Here is a 17,138-nt window from a genome sequence, read left to right on the forward strand (position 1 = left end):
GCTTTTAAAAGGCTCCTCTGGCGATCCCAGTCTGATCATCAGAGACTTTTAAAAGCATTTTTAAACTTTTTTTAAAAAGCATTTTTAAAAAATGCTTTTAAAAGTTAAAAAAAAGTTGACCACACCCACCCAATCACATTAACACACACACGCCCACAGAACCGGTAGTAACAAATTTTACATTTTACCCCTGCTTTACAGCCTTCTCTAAACAGAGTCAGCCTATTTCCCCCAACAGTCTGGGTCCTCATTTTACTGACCTGGGAAGGATGGAAAGCTGAGTCAACCTTGAGCTGATCATGATCGAACTCCATGATGGCGAACCATGCCAGAGGTGGCACGCAGAGACCCTCTATGTGGGCACACGTGCCGTCGCCAGATGCTCTTCAAGTTTCTGGCGCGCCAACCACCTGGTCTTCACGGGCGCCAGAAAATAACCTGAAAATGGCCCAAAAAATGGCTGGAAAACATCCCAAAAAAACAAAGCATGCACCAGCTGGTCTTTGCAGGCACCGGAGTGCTGGCAAATGGTCAGAAAATGACCCAAAAGCAGAGTATTTTTCAGGCCATTTTCGGGCCAAAAACGGCCTAAAAACGGTCCAAAAAATGGCTTAAAAATGCCCAAAGAATGCCCAAAAAACATGCAGTGTGCGCTAGCCAGCTGGTCTTTGGGTTTCTGGTGCTCCAGCGTGTGCAGATGTGTGCACATTCCGGTTTGGGCACTTGGTGCCGAAAAGGTTTGCCATCACTGATTTAACTCCTTGGCAGTGGGCAGAGTTAGCTTGCAGTACTGCATTCTATCCACTGCATCACCGCGGCTCTTTTTAATTAAAGAATTTTACACTTCATGACTGCCACATTTGCTTTAACGATTGGCACAGCAAGGTCATAAAATCGAGCCTGGTCCCATATTGACCCACGTTATGATCGTCACAACTGAAATTAGTGGGCTCAATGACAATCCAATAAAGGAGAATACTTGTAGCTCAGGGTTGACAGGAGGGGTCCTTGGTGCTCTCTGAGCTTGGTTGTTTTCTTGCAGATGTTTCATTACCCAACTAGGTAACGTCCACAGTGCTTGAAGGGTTTGTGGTTTGTGGAATGGAGGAGGAGGAGGAGGAGGAGGAGGAGGAGGACTGTGAGGTCCTTAGTGCTCTCTGAGCTTGGTTGTTTTCTTGCAGATGTTTCATTACCCAACTAGATAACATCATCAGTGCTAGAAGGGAGTGTGGTTTGTGGAATGGAGGAGGAGGAGGAGGAGGAGGAGGAGGATAACTATAGGGTCTTGGTGGTTCTCTGAGACTGATTGTTTTCTTGCAGATGTTTCATTACCCAACTAGGTAACATCTACCCTCGTGGCTCCCGCGTGACACCTATCCTGCGCAGGCTGCACTGGCTACCTGTGGCCTTCCGGGTGCGCTTCAAGGTGTTGGTGAACGTCTTTAAAGCACTCCATGGCATAGGGCCGGCCTATTTACGGGACCGCCTGCTGCTACCGAATACCTCTCACCGACCCGTGCGCTCTCACAGAGAGGGACTCCTCAGGGTGCCGTCGGCGCGACAGTGTCGTCTGGCGACGCCCAGGGGAAGGGCCTTCTCTGTGGGGGCTCCCGCCCTCTGGAACGAACTCCCCCCAGGACTCCGTCAACTTCCGGACCTCCGAACCTTTCGTCGCGAGCTTAAAACTCACTTATTCATCTGCGCTGGACTGGGTTAGTTTTAAATTTATGGGTTTTAATGGGTTTTTATCCTAAATTTTTAATCTTGGCCAATTTAATAAGTTTTTTAATTGTATTTTAATCGTATTTATATTGTATTACTGTGTATTTTTTATCTGGCTGTGAACCGCCCTGAGTCCTTCGGGAGAAGGGCGGTATAAAAATTTAAATAATAATAATAAAATAATAATAATAATAATCTTCAGTGCTAGAAGGGAGTGTGGTTTGTGGAATGGAGGAGGAGGAGGATAACTATAGGGTCTTGGTGATTCTCTGAGCCTGATTGTTTTCTTGCAGATGTTTCATTACCCAAACTACCGATAGGTAACATCATCAATGTTGATGATGTTACCTACTGGTAGTTTGGGCACTGATGATGTTACCTAGTTTGGGTAATGAAACATCTGCAAGAAAACAGCCAACTTCAAAGGGTACCAAGGACCCCTCAATTACAGTCAACGGGTTTCAATAGGGGGTGGGCAGAGAAAAAGCTACACCCGAACCAAGTGTGAGCCATACAAATGTTTATTATTAACTGAACATGGAATTCACTGGAAACGAGCAACGTTGATTCAGTTTATTGAGGCACACAAAACCACCTGCCCGGTTCACCCACTTCTCCCGGTTCAACAGTCAAGGCTGCCCTTCAGCAAGGACAGGCGTTCCTGTTGCCAGAGGCCGGCGCCAGCTCTATTTTCTGTCCCTTCCCTTGCCTCTCCATGTCCCGATAGAGCAGAGACTTATGGGCCTTCAGCCGGCAGGCCAGACACATAAAAATAGACTCCACATTCTGACTCTCTTTGGGGTCCTTGGCGGAGGTTTCAAACAGAAGCATATTGTGAGCGTCGGCGAATTTCAGAGCCATGCTTGACGGAACTTGGATTTGATCCCGCAAATCACACTTGTTTCCCACGAGCACTTTGGGGACGAGAGCCGGGACGGCGTGACCGTTGCACTCCTCAATCCAGTTTTTCAGGTTGAGGAAGGACGCCATTTTTGTGACGTCGTAGACAAACACCACGGCGTGGACGTTGCGGTAGTAATGCTCCACCATGCTCTTCCGGAACCTCTCTTGGCCTGCTGTGTCCCACACCTGGACCTAGAATAAAAAATAAAAAAAAGAGCATAACACTTGGCAAACCTACAGATACAGCGTTCCTGCCTCTTCTGTATCCTGCACGAGTCAAAAAGGGGGCTGTGAAAATATCTACAGACCCCTCACATCCTGGACAAAAATTGTTTCAACTTCTACCCTCAAAATGATGCTATAGAGCACTGCACACAAGAACAACTAGACACAAGAATAGTTTCTTTCCAAACACCATCACTCTGCTAAACAAATAATTCCCTCAACACTGTCAAATAATTTACTAAGACTGTATTACTGTTATTCTTCTCTTCCTTACTAGTATCTGTCTCTTCCTACTTATTACCATAACCTTGTTTAGTGTTGCTTGTATCTAATTATATTGTTTTTGTTTCCTAGGGCGATTTGATAGCTTATTAGTAACCCTGACTATCACTAAATGTTGTATCTTTTTTATTCTTGATGAATGTATTTTATTCTCCTTACGTACACTGAGAGCATATACACTGAAGACAAATTCCTTGTGTGTCCAATCACACTTGGCCAATAAAGAATTCAATTCTCTTCTCTTCTCTTCTCTTCTCTTCTCTTCTCTTCTCTTCTCTTCTCTTCTCTTCTCTTCCCTTCTACATTCCAATATTCTATTCTGTTCTATTCTATTCTAGTCTAGTCTACATTCCAATATTCTATTCTATTCTATTCTATTCTATTCTATTCTATTCTATTCTATTCTATTCTATTCTACATTCCAATATTCTATTCTATTCTATTCTATTCTATTCCCATGGGTTCTTTCCTCCATTATGGGAATCCTAGCTCCGTATTGCTCTTTTAAATTTCCCCTTGCTATGTCCCAAATATGTTTTTTCCCCCTCCAGAGGCAACTGAACTTCCTTTGTTTTTCTTTGAAGATGTTTCGCTTCTCATCCAATAAGCTTCTTCAGCTCTTAACTGGATGGTGAAGAATGGAAGGCGTTATATTCCTTGCAGAGAGTTGGTCATTTTAGGTTCCCCACCAGGGGTGGTATTCACTTACCTTCCCTAGCAGTTTGCAAATATGTGTGCACATGCAAGGCCTTCTGTGCATGCGCAGAGCCTCGGAAACATGGAAAACTGGGACGTCATGACGTCTGCGTGGGTGTGCGGGGCATCCTTCAGTTGCCCCTACCGGTTTTCCCGAACCGGATAGAATCGCTGAATACCAACATAGCTCCACACCTATTTGCACCAATCAGGTGACTGCGTGGTGGGGAATGGAAAGATTTATATTCCTTTCAGACAGCTGGTTATTTGCATCCTTTTAGGGGGTCATTGAGGACACAGATAAAGCTCCAAGTGGCCTCAACGACTCTCTAAGAGGATGCAAATGCTCAGCTGTCTGCAAGGAATATAGATCCTTCCATTCCCCACCATCCAGTCAGAGCTGAAGAAGCTTCTCAGATGAGAAGTGAAACGTCTTCAAAGAAAAAGCAGAAAGTCCAGTTGCCTCTTGAAAAAAGCACCTTTGGGACAACCATGACCTGGATGACTGAGAATCTCCATAGACATGAATTCCATAGACAATTATAGCATAGACATGCTATAATTTCCTTCACCGATATATATTTTTGGTTCCATGAAACGGGGTATTTCGAACAGCAACCTGGAAGTCCGGGTGAGAAGCCTCAGCAACATGCATTCCTGATGCCACGAATCTGGCAGATTATAATGACGTTGTTTTGCGCCCCTTTGCATTTACAGATAGTCCTCGACATACGACTACAATTGAAACCGGAATTTCCATTTTGCTAAGCAAGCAGGTTGTTAAGTGAGTCCCAGCTAATTTTACGACCTTTTTTTTTTTTTGCCACGTTTGCTAAGCGAATCACTGCGATGGCTAAGTGAACCGCATGGTCACTAAGAGAATCCAGATTTCCCATTGGTTCCGTTTGTAAGAAGTCAGCTGGGAAGGGTTACCAGTGGCGATCCTGTAAATTGGGAACTTTGTAAATACAGGGCAGTTGCCAAGTGCTTGAATGTTGATCATGTGCCCACGTGACGGTCATAAGTGTGAGGATCGATCGTCCTCCCTTTTCTCAGTGCTGCGGTAACTTTGAACGGTCACAAAACGAATGGTTTTAACCCACGAACTATCTACCCCACTGGGTGGCTCAGTGGCTAAGACACTGAGCTTGTCGGTCAGAAAGGTCAACAGTTCAGCAGTTCGAATCCCTAGTGCAGGTCTCCTACGTGAGCAGGGGGTTGGACTAGATGACCTCCAAGATCCCTTCCAACCAGAGATGGGTTTCAGCAGGTTTTGACCAGTTCGGGAGAACCGGTAGCAGAAATTCTGAGTAGTTTGGAGAAGCGGTTGTAAAAATTCTGACTGGCCCTGCCCCCATCTATTCTCTGCCTCCCAAGTCCCATCTGATCAGGAGGAAATGGGGATTTTAGAGTATCCTTCCCGTGGTGTGGGGTGGGAATGGAGATTTTACAGTATCATTCCCCTGCCACACCCACCAAGCCATGCCATGCCCACCAAGCCACACCCACAGAACCGGTAGTAAAAATTCTGACTGGCCCCGTTCCATCTATTCTCTGCCTCCCAAGTCCCAGCTGATTGGGAGGAAATGGGGATTTTGCAGTAACCTTCCCCTGGATTGGGGTGGGAATGGAGATTTTACAGTATCCTTCTCCTGCCACGCCCACCAAGCCATACCCACCAAGCCATGCCACGCCCACTACCAAGCCACACCCACAGAACCGGTAGTAAAAAAAAATTGAAACCCACCACTGCCTTCCAACTCTGTTACTATGACTGATGTCGTTCTTGCAAGAACAACGCAAATATTTTTCCTCCTTCATTTTATTCTCCTGTTTTGGCTGAGAGAGGTTCACCCTCCAATTCAGGACCTCCACAGCAGTTTTGCACATGGGAGATTTGCACGCTCTGGAGACAGCATTGATCCCATCCCCATAGCACAGCACAGCATGATAGACACCCCACCTACCCACCCCCAGTCTGGGTCAGCAAATAGAGACTGCTACTCCCCTCCTCTCCTTCCCTTCCCCAGCCACGGCCCTTTTGCACAAGCTGGCCTTTGTATTCTGGTCTCAGAAGAAGCTCCTTGGGGCTACAAAGCTACCTTTTGTCCCCAGAGGGTGTGTGAGATTGCAGGGACACATAGAGCAAAACAGGGTGATAAAACAGTTGAGACTGCAAGAGAGAATTTCAGGTGAGGGGCCTCTTTGGAGCATCAAACAAAGGAACAGTAAACATCCTGGAAGGACATAGGGGTTCATCACAGAGAAAATATTCCGCCTTTTGCATTTCTCTTCTTCTTTGCTACTTATATTTTTCTTAGTTTGCATTACTTATTTCTCATTGCATTTTTGAGCGGTAATAAAATTATTTTTTTAAAAAAAGACTCGGCTTTGTGCCTTAGTCTTTAAATGGTCCTTAAAGTCTATTCCCAGTCTCCTGGAGTTCCTTTGATCCTTTCTTTACTTAAAAGACAGCGGTGGGTTGCTCCCTGTTCGATCCGGTTCTATAGAACCGGTAGTAAAACTGGCGGGAGGCTCCGCCCACCTGCCATGATGTCATCATTGGTGATTTGCGCATGCACAGAAGTGTATGCGCAGTCCTGTTGCGAACCGGTAGTAAAGGTTAAGTAGAACCCACCCCTGTTAAAAGACATTTTAAAATAATGTTGCCTCAGGGTTACAACTGGATGGTTGGATGCAGACCGTCAAATACTTCTCTGTCCAAAATCCCTGGTTTTGCAAAAGAAATGGGTGGGGGAATCAAAGGCAAAGAAAGGTATTTGGTTTTTCCTCTGATGGCTGGGATGGTTCCTGCTTTCAAAAGGTTAAAAGCAGCAATGCTTCATAGAACCTCTCCCTCCTGCAGGAATATTCTGAGGTTATCTTGCTCTCATCCACATCTGGGCAACACAGAGAGAAAAAGGAACAGAACAGAAATAGAATGTGTTTCCACACATGCTAGAGTAGGTTAAGATCACATTTTGCAAATTCTAATATATCATGGATATATTATATCCACGATATAATATATCCATGATATTCTTCTCTGGTAATACTGTACTGCTAACCAAAGCATACAAAACATTCGCTAGACCAATTCTTGAACACAGCTCATCTGTCTGGAACCCGCACTGCATATCGGACATAAATACAATCGAGAGAGTCCAGAGATATTTCACAAGAAGAGTCCTCCACTCCTCTGCTTGCAACAGAATACCTTATGCCACCAGGCTTGAAATTTTGGGTTTAGACAATTTAGAACTACACCGCCTTCAGTCCAACCTAAACGTAGTACATAAAATTATTCACTACAATGTCCTACCTATCAATGACTACTTCAGCTTCAACCACAATAATACATGAGCACACAATAGATACAAACTTAAGGTAAACCGCTCCAAACTTGATTGCAGGAAACACGACTTCAGCAACAGAGTGGTCAATGCCTGGAATGCACTACCTGACTCTATGGTTTCATCCCCAAACCCCCAAAACTTTAACCTTAGACTGTCTACTATTGACCTCACCCCATTCCTAAGAGGGCGTGCATAAGCGCACCAACGTGCCTACCGTCCCTGTCCTATTGTCCCCATTTATTCATATCCATTTCATGTATTAATAACCATGTTTATATCTATATCTGTTATCTAATACATGCCTGACAAAACAAACAAATAAATAAATATACAAAATGGATGGACACTAACCCCTACCTCAATATGACCTGTGAACTATGCCTTCTGACCAAACCAGAATATGGTGGGTTTGCTTACGTGCTTCCATTACCCAAGATTAAAATACACAAATACACCTTTGGAGTAACATGTGGTTCTTATAGTACAAATAGGAACTAAAACTGGGCAGGCAGCTAGCAAAAAGTTATGGAACTTCTGTTTTTCTGTACGACAACTGAAGTGAGATTGTTTGATGTTCAGGAGTGGAAAAGTTTGACACTACCTACAGTGGAGGAATGGTTGAGGAAGATGAAGGAACTTGGAGAGATGGCTATCTTTGATTGGAGAAAGGAAAATATCCACGTTTATAACTGACTGGAAACTCCGTTTGAATTTTTTCCACGAAACAGGGAAAAAAAAGATGCATTTAAGAGTAGTGGTTTCCATGATTGGGAGAAAAAAATTGGATAATAGAAAAAGTTAGCTATTGTAATCATAGAGTAAGAGATAATTTTGTATTTGTTGCATAGAAACTTGAATGCTTCTATTTCTTTCTGCAGATTTTTTTAAAAAATTCTCTCTTTGTTCTCCTTATTCATATCAGTTTCTGTTCGTTTAATGTTCTCTTTTTTTTTAATAACATTTTTTAAAAAAAAGTAGGAACTAAAGATTATGGCTACTTTTGAAACAATGGAAAGAATCTGTGTTTCTTCTAGAACTCAGGGCAATTCAAACACCTGAATCCTTTTGCAATTATTCCAATAAAGTATCTTTCTAACTTTTCCAGACTCCTATTTATACATTCCCCTTTATTAGCGCTAGAATTCTGACTGGCTAGCCAAGATACAGCAGCTATAATCAAAGTGGTTGCGGTTTACAGATGATGTGTCCAGTGATGGGTTTCAAATTTTTTTACTACCGGTTCTGTGGGTGTGGGTTGGTGGGCGTGGCATGGCTTGGTGGGCATGGCAGGGGAAGGATATTGTAAAATCTCCATTCCTTTCCCAATCCAGGGGAAGATTACTGCAAAATCCACATTTCCTCCCATCAGCTGGGATTTGAGAGGCAGAAAATAGATGGGGGTAGGGTCAGTCAGAATTTTTACAACCGCTTTTCCAAACTACTAAAAATTTCCGCTACCGGTTCTCCAGAACTGGTCAGAACCTGCTGAAACCCACCTCTGGACCTGTCTAATGTGGAAAGTGAAAGAAAAATGCTTTTCCTAGGCATCTCATCCTGTTTTCTTCCACAGAGAAACAACAGAAGGTTGCTCAGCAGTACCTATGTTAAACACAGATGGGTTTGTAATCTTGCTGTTCTCACATCTCCCTTCCTTTATGCCAATATCCCCCCCGCCCACATTTTTTATCAGATTTTGGCCAATGGGATAAATAAAGCCCTCATCATAAGTGCATCCAAACATTACCAAACCGGTTCATCCATGCATCATCATCATCATCTGATCTGGCAAAAGAAGCCATCTATGTTGAATGAAGCATAGACAGCTTAAACATCGATTCCTCTCAAAGGGAACTTTGGAGATTGGTGTATGTATGTTTGTGCCAGCATAACTCTGGAACGCCTCGAGCAATTTCAACCAAACTTGCTACACAGATGACTTATTCTCTGGAAAAACATACTGAGGGGGTAAGACACCCCTAACACCCCTCAAGGTATGTGTGTGTGTGTGTGTGTTCCAGCATAACTCTGGAACGCCTCGAGCAATTTTAACCAAACTTGGTACACAGATGACTTACTCTCTGGAAAAACATACAGTGGAGGTAAGACATCCCTAACACTCCTTGATGTGTGTGTGTGTATAAATAAATATAAATAAGTACCCGGGCGACGCTAGGATTAAGGCCTTTTCCACATGTTTGCTTCTATGATCGGGGTTTTGATGAGGGGATGAGGGCTTGTGTGGGTAAATGAAATAGTGGGGGATGCCTTCGGACATGTGTATGTCCAGAAAGGTCACCCAAGGTGAACAGGTCATGATCGATACTCCGCAGACTAACACCGATCACATCGGCAACCCACATTGGACCAGCATGGCAGATTATAGTCTAATTCCTTCAACATGTCAATACAACCTCAAAAATCTTAATACACATTATATTATAAAACAAAGAGCCAGTTAGGTGTAGTGGTTAAGGCACCAGGCTCGAAGCTGAGAGACTGGGAGTTCGAATCCCACCTTAGGCACAAAACCAGCACTGGCTGATCTTCGGTCAGTTACTTTCTCTTAGGAAGGAAGCAATGGCAAATCACTGTCTAAAAATCCACGAAAACTGCAGGGATCAGCCAGTCAATTGGCCACCATGGATGACAAAAATATTACACACACACACACACACACACACACACACACACACACACACTATATTCAAATATATAACACACATTATATGTCACCACAAAACACAAACACAGATTGATTGAGTTTTCTCAGTGGAAAATGTCAATTTGGATCCCTTGGCAACTGGGGTGGGTGCAGCAGTTCCAAAAATACTAAACTAAGCCATTGTTAAGAGGGCCGGCCAAACCAGGAAAATCAAATCTGAATGTCCTAATTAGTCACACCATTCAGTAGATGACTTCAGGCCATGGTTTTCACACTCCCCCTTCCCAGTTAAGAGGGCAGCGGGGAGGAAAGTGGGGGAGAGGGGGAAGAGAAGAAATCAATGATATAAATGAAAAACAACTAGAGCCAGACCTTGCATTAGCCACACATTGTATTAAAAGGCTTACTGAACAATTGGGTGTTTTATGCAAGATCCTGATTCTGAAAACCCGGTGTGATGAACAATGCTTAAGTTGCTCGTCTAAATTCAACTCCAAGCTCAACAGGTAAACTTTGGGATAGTCACTTTCCCAGGTTGTCCTACCTCACAAGGTTTGGGGGGTGGGGTGGGGGGAAACGACAGTATTCCTGGAACAAGGCATATAAATCTAAGCTAGGTACAAACACATACACCGATAAACTCAGCAACTATGTTCACAGGTAGAGAGTGGCCAAGGTTCATACAGCAGGTAGCTGAAAACCCAGCCAAGGCACGAACCAAACTGTCTCCTTGACTGACCCTTCCTGGCGAAGTTCCAGCCATTCTTTTCTTATATGCATACTGAGAGCATATGCACCAAGACAAATTCCTTGTGTGTCCAATCACACTTGGCCAATAAAGAATTCTATTCTATTCTATTCTATTCTATTCTATTCTATTCTATTCTATTCTATTCTATTCTATTCTACTCTACTCTACTCTACTCTACTCTACTCTACTCTGCTCTGTACAATGAGATCACGAGCTCTCCCCTGTCTGGAGATTAATCAGGGTTACTGTTAGAATAGAATAGAGCTGGAAGGGATCTTGGTGCTCTTCTAATCCAGCCCTCTGCTCAAGCAGGAGACCCTGGCCTATACCATTTCAGACAAGTGACTGCCCAGTCCCTTCTTAAAAACATCCAGTAATGGAGCGCCCACAACTTCTGGTGGCAAACTGTTCCACCAGTTAATTGTCCTCAAAGTTTTTCCTTCATTCCAAATTGCTTCTTTTCTTGATTAGTTTCTATCCATTGTTTCTTCTCCTGCCTTCTGGCGCTTTGAAGAATAATTACACACACACACACACACACACACACCTTTGGGGCAGCCCCTCCAATACTGAAATACAGCCATCGGCGCCCCCTGCTATCTGGCTGCATTCACCCGACCCTGCCTCTCACCCAAACCCCCAGGTTGTGGGGGGGGGATTTCTGGCTATATAGGCATCAGGGTTTATGGACTATCCAGAGATGATGTCACTGGAAGAAGGCTTTTAGTAGGATGGAGAGATGGAAGAAGGAAAAGAAGAAGCAGGAGCCACGGCTTCCCAGCATCAAGCCCTGCTGAAGGATGGGGACCCAGAAGTGGGGCTGCCAACGGGAAGGAAGGGAGGGAGGGAGGGAGGGAGAGGGGAAAGGAAGGAAAGGAAGGGAGGGAGAAGGAAGGAAGGAAGGAACGGAGGGAGGGAGGAAAGGAAAGAAGGAAGGAAGGAAGGAAGGAAGGAACGGAGGGAGGGAGGAAAGGAAAGAAGGAAGGAAGGAAGGAAGGAAGGAAGGAAGGAAGGAACGGAGGGAGGGAAGGAGAAAGGGTCGGTCTCCAAGAAACCGGGTACCCAGCATCTCTCCTCCGGCTCCTCCCCTCCCCAGGAAAGATTCTCGGTCGCGGGCCCGGTCCCCCCTCCCCTCCCCATCCACCCCACCCCGCCTTACCTTGATGTGCTCGCCGGCGATCTCCACCGCCTTCTCCCTGAAATCCACGCCGATGGTGGCCTCGGTGCTGGCCGGGAAGGTGCCGCCGCAGAAGCGCACCGTCAAGCAGGTCTTGCCCACGTTGGAGTCCCCGATGACGATGATCTTGAAGATGCGCGCTTGGACCGACTGCTCCAGCGAAGCTTCCAGCTCCATGCCGGCGACGGAGGCGGCGAGAGAGAGAGAAGGGCGAGGAACGGAGGAGGCAGCCGCGCGGGATGCAAACGGAGCGCGGCCGGCTGGAGCTGGCGGGCTCAGCAGCGCCGCTCCACCGAGGGCCGCCCGAGCCGCAGCCGCCCGTGCAGCTTCGCTTCGCCGGCCGGGAGCCGCCCCTGGGGCCGCTCGGCCATTGGCTGTCGGGCTCCAAGCCGGCTCCCAGCGCCCAGCCCCGGCTTAAAGGCGGAGCTACAACCCGCAAGCTGAGACCGGAGGGCGGCGGTCCCTTGGCCGGTCCTCGCCTCACCTCTCCTCTCCCACTCCCCCCTCCCTCCGCCTCCGCCGGGTCTTTCCGCCCCGGTTGACGGAACTAACCGGTCCGCTTAAACCGTCAAAAGCGAGGCAGGGCGTTGCGCAAGCCCCGCTTAATTCTCTCGCTCGCTTATAAAGGGGCGGTGGGCTGGGCTGGGCTGGACCCACCAAGAATGCTCTTGCTTAACCGAATTTTTTACTGGCCAAGTGTGATTGGATGCACAAGGTATTTGTCTTCCGTGCATAGGCTCACAGTGCACGTAAAAAGAGAAGGCACATTCGTCAAGAATCATGAGGTACAACATAGAATAGAATAGAACAGAATAGCATGGAATTCTTTACTGGCCAAGTGTGATTGGACGCACAAGGAATTTGTCTTCGTTGCATAGGATCTCAGTGTACGTAAAAAGAGAAGACGCATTCATCAAGAATCATGAGGTACAACACAGAATAGAATAGAATAGAATAGAATAGAATAGAATAGAATAGAATAGAATATTGGAATGTAGAATAGAATAGAATAGAATAGAATAGAATAGAATAGAACAGAAATTTTTTATTGGCCAAGTGTGATTGGACCCACAAGGAATTTGTCTTCGGTGCCTATGCTGTCAGTGTACATAAAAAGAGAAGATACATTTGTCGAGAATCATGAGGTACAACACTGAATAGAATAGAGTAGAATAGAATTTTTTATTGGCCAAGTGCGATTGGACTCACAAAGAATTTGTCTTCGGTGCATATGCTCTCAGTGTACATAAAAGTGCAGAAAAAACAATTGCTACCAACCTACCTTTCATTGAGGACCTGTATACTACACGAGTCAAAAAGAGGGCTGTGAAAATATTTACAGACCCCTCACATCCTGGACATAAACTGTTTCAACTCCTACCCTCAAAACGACGCTATAGAGAACCGCACACCAGAACAACTAGAAACAAGAACAGTTTTTCCCCCGAACGCCATCACTCTACTGAACAAATAATTCCCTCAACAGTGTCAAACTATTCACTAAGTCTGCATTACTATTAATCTTCTCATCGTTCCCATCACCCTTCTCCTTCCACTTATGACTGTATGACTGTAACTCTGGTGCTTGTATCCTTACGATTTATACTGATAGTTTCCTGATTATTTGTTCCCTACGACTACCACTAAGTGTTGTACCTTATGATTCTTGACGAAGGTATCTTTTATGTACAATGAGAGCATATGCGCCAAGACAAATTCCTTGTGTGTCCAATCACACTTGGCCAATAAAAAATTCTATTCTATTCTATTCTATTCTATTCTGTTCTATTAAGACAAGATACATTCATCAAGAATCATAAGGTACAACACTTAGCGATAGTTAAGATAACAATTGAGCCCCATCCTCTTTTGCAACCTTCTGACATGGCAAGCCAAGGGGGAACCCAGGTTCGCTCAACAACCAGGTTACTGCCTGTTCAGCGGGACTTCAGGTCAGTGAGCTTGGCAGCTGTTGGACCACCTCCCTTGCCACAGGTGTGAAGGGGAATCACGGCAGCTGCTAAGGCAGTAACCTGGTTGTTTGGGCATCTTTTCTTTTATGTATAAATTCCCGTTGGCTCGGCTTGTTGGAACGTTGCAAAAGAAAATGGTGTGCAAGAGGATAGCGTGACCTGGGGATGCACAGCAATGGTCATAAATGTGAACCCTTTGCCGAGCCTTTGAGTTTTGAACCCAAGATCGTGGTGATGCTGCTGCAAAGGTCGTAACTTTGAAAAATGGTTGTAAGTCACCTTTTTCAGTGCCATTGTTCAGTGGCTTTGAACGGTCGCTAAATGAAATGAAATGAGGACTACCTGTATGTATCTATTCCATCCCTAAGCAAGGTGGATGCTCAGTGAGTCAGGCCAAATTCGACCCTGTTGCCGTTTTCAGCGAATGACTGCAGTTGCTAAGGGAATCATGCATTTGTTAAACGAATTGGGATTCTCGCATTGACCTTGCTTATTGGAAGAAGCCTGGGAAGGTCACAAATGACGATCATGTGACCCACAGGGACAGTGCAATTGTTATACATGCCAGTTGCCAAGCGCCTGAATTCTGATCATGGGGATGCTACAATAGTCATAAGTGGGAGGACCTGTCCCAAGTCCACTTTTTTCAGCGCCCTTGTAATTTCGGTCACTAAAGGAATGGCTGTCAGTAAAGGACGACCTGTGTTGAAATAAGGAGCTCATTGGGACATGGGTATGAAGAGGGCAGGTTCCTAAAATCAAGGAGAGTGGAGAGGATACTAGCTTGGCATGGCCATCATGTTACATTGAACAGGTATGAGCAGAAGCTCAATATTTGGGGGCCAGACTGCCCCTCCTCAGCTTTATTCAGGGGTACGAAAGAAGGGAAGCAGGATATTTTACTTAAGGCAGTGTCTAATCAGGAGTGGGCTTCAAAAATTTTAGCAAGGGGTTCTCTGCCTGTTTGCTGGGTGGGTGTGACCATGGTGTGCATGGCCTAGTCAGCCGCCTGCACCAGGGGGCAGAGTGTTTTTGCCCTCCCTGGGCTCTGGAGGCTTTCCTCAAGCCTCCAGGGCGAAAACAGCCTCCCCAGGCTCCGGAGGCCCTTCCCAAATGTCTGGTAGGCCCATTTTTTGCCCTCCCTGAGCCTCCGTACGTGCTCTGCACTTACCTGCACCCAAAATGGGCCGCATGGGACTCCTGGGAAGCATGGGCCAGCCATGAGTAGGATTTGGGGGTTCACTGAACTGCACAGAATCTTTGCTAGAGGTTCTCCCGAACCCCTGCAGACCCCCAGCAGCCCATCCCTGTGTCTAATAATAAAATGGAGGGGGGGCATGCTTGCTTTCCTAATCGTGATTTTCCATTTTTAAGCACAGCTTTAAAAGGGATTTTTGGTCCTGAACGGTGAGAATTGCACCCTGAAAGTAACACTTAGGTGACATCCCGTTAGAAATGAATGAACACTTGATCTCTGATGTAATGCTGCTGGGAAGGGGGGGAAGAGGAAGAAATCACATTTATGTTTTTAAAAAATGCATTAGCTACACCTAATATACTTACTAGATGGACATGGTGGCTCACTGGCTAATACATTGAGCTTGTCGGCGGTTCGAATCCCTAGTGCTGCATAGTGGGGTGAGCTCCCATTACTTGTCCCAGCTTCTGCCAACCTAGCAGTTTGAAAGCACGTAAAAAATGCCAGTAGAAAAATAGGGACCACCTTTGGTGGGAAGAGAACAGTGTTCTGTGTGCCTTTGGCGTTTAGTCATGTCGGCCACATGACCATGGAGACGTCTTCGGACAGTGCTGGCTCTTCGGCTTAGAAACAGAGATGAGCACTATCCTCTAGAGTCGGGAACAACTAGCACATATGTGCAGTGGGATATTTTACCATTTTAATAGGCTTGCTGGCCGTTCATTTCGTGTATTTTTCCTTCCGATACAATGAAAAATTAACTTAATAAAATATTTTGGCAAGATTGTGGAGAAATCGTTGCCAAGGATTAAGAGAGGAAATGTTTATCACTTTGAGGCCTTAGTGAGTGGCTCAGTTGATTTATTCTCAATTCTTTATGAGCTTCCTTTAGCCTTTTGGAGCTGTTTTGCCCATTGAAACTGCATTAATCTCAGATTTTTTTTTAAAAAAAAATTGAGTACAGGGAGGTTCACTTGTAATATTTCAAGTTGCAGTTTTAAAGACCTAGGTACCAATGGCTCCCATTTTAAGAATTTTGGAATTAATGTTGTTAGGCTTGCAATGTTCAGTGCTTATTTTCATGCCCATGTTTAATTACATGAGCGCCAACAAACTGCCTTCTGAAGAAATTAAAAAACTACTTCATTTCTTACAGCTTCCAGAATTAGCTGCTATAAAGGCTTTTATAGCGCCCATAAATTGAATGCGCACATGTAAAAATGGCATGTCATCACTCAATAAGGCAGCAATAGAAATCACTCTTTCCAGTTTCAGCTTTTTTTTGTAGCCTCTTTAAATCTTCTCACAGGGGTTCCAACAGCACAACAGGAATATATCACCTCAAAACTGCATCCGATCGTTGGGTCTCCTCTGGCTCTTCCAAGTGGTAAATAAATCAAGCAATTAATATGGGGTTTTTAAAACTCCAGAACAGAGAAGCAAAGAGGGTGAAATAATAAGGCATGTGTAGAAAGAATAAATATCTGCGGAAACAACAAAGGGTTGTGTGGTTTGTTGTAATGCTGGAATGCTTTGGCAACGAATGGCGAAATACAAACCATAATATTTTCAACCTTTCACCTTGGGCTTAAGGTAAGGTTGTTTTCCTTCAACAGGGTTATTTCGGTTGTTGAGTACAAGATTCACTCTTTACTTAATGCCATACACCTTGAGAAGACATATTGTCAAAATTCAAGTGAATTACACCAGGGGTGAAATGCTCCCGGTTCAGACCGGATCACCCGATCTGGTAGCAATGGTGGCGGGTGGTTCGGAGAACCGGTAGCAAAAATCCCTGCCCCCCCCTCCATGCCCAGCTGAGTCAGAGCCTTTTGTTGCTGTTTTTTTTACTTTTAAAAGCATTTTTTAAACAACCTCTTTGGCCGAAGAGGTTGTAAAACAAATGCTTTTAAAGGGTTAAAACAAAGCTCTGACGATCCCAGCTGAGGTGCCTGATGGACAGAGGCTTTTTTTTTTTACTTTTAAAAGCATTTTTTAAAAGGTAAAAAAGCTGAAGCCTGCTAGGCAAAAAATGGGGTGGGTGGGAGGTTCGTCTGAGAGAGAGAGAGAGAGAGAGAGAGAAAGAGAGAGAGAGAGAGAGAAAGAAAGAAAGAAAGAAAGAAAGAAAGAAAGAAAGAAAGAAAGAAAGAGGGAGGAAAAAGGAGGGGAAGGAAGGAGTACAAACCTGGCACT

The 17,138-nt window shown here is 45.0% G+C and overlaps 1 protein-coding gene across 1 annotated transcript; it reads right to left on the reverse strand.

Moving 5' to 3' along the window:
- Nucleotides 1-2,236: 2,236 nt before the first annotated feature.
- Nucleotides 2,237-12,307, reverse strand: RAB33A (RAB33A, member RAS oncogene family). Its single transcript, XM_058197108.1, has 2 exons — nt 11,757-12,307; nt 2,237-2,817 (listed from the first exon to the last, which is right to left on the reverse strand). Exons 1-2 carry the CDS (start codon nt 11,949-11,951, stop codon nt 2,365-2,367), a joined length of 648 nt encoding a protein of 215 aa, XP_058053091.1. The 5' UTR covers nt 11,952-12,307; the 3' UTR covers nt 2,237-2,364.
- Nucleotides 12,308-17,138: the final 4,831 nt, after the last annotated feature.

The sequence above is a fragment of the Ahaetulla prasina genome, chromosome 11 (genome assembly GCF_028640845.1).
Source record: "Ahaetulla prasina isolate Xishuangbanna chromosome 11, ASM2864084v1, whole genome shotgun sequence".
Classification (NCBI taxonomy): domain Eukaryota; kingdom Metazoa; phylum Chordata; class Lepidosauria; order Squamata; family Colubridae; genus Ahaetulla; species Ahaetulla prasina.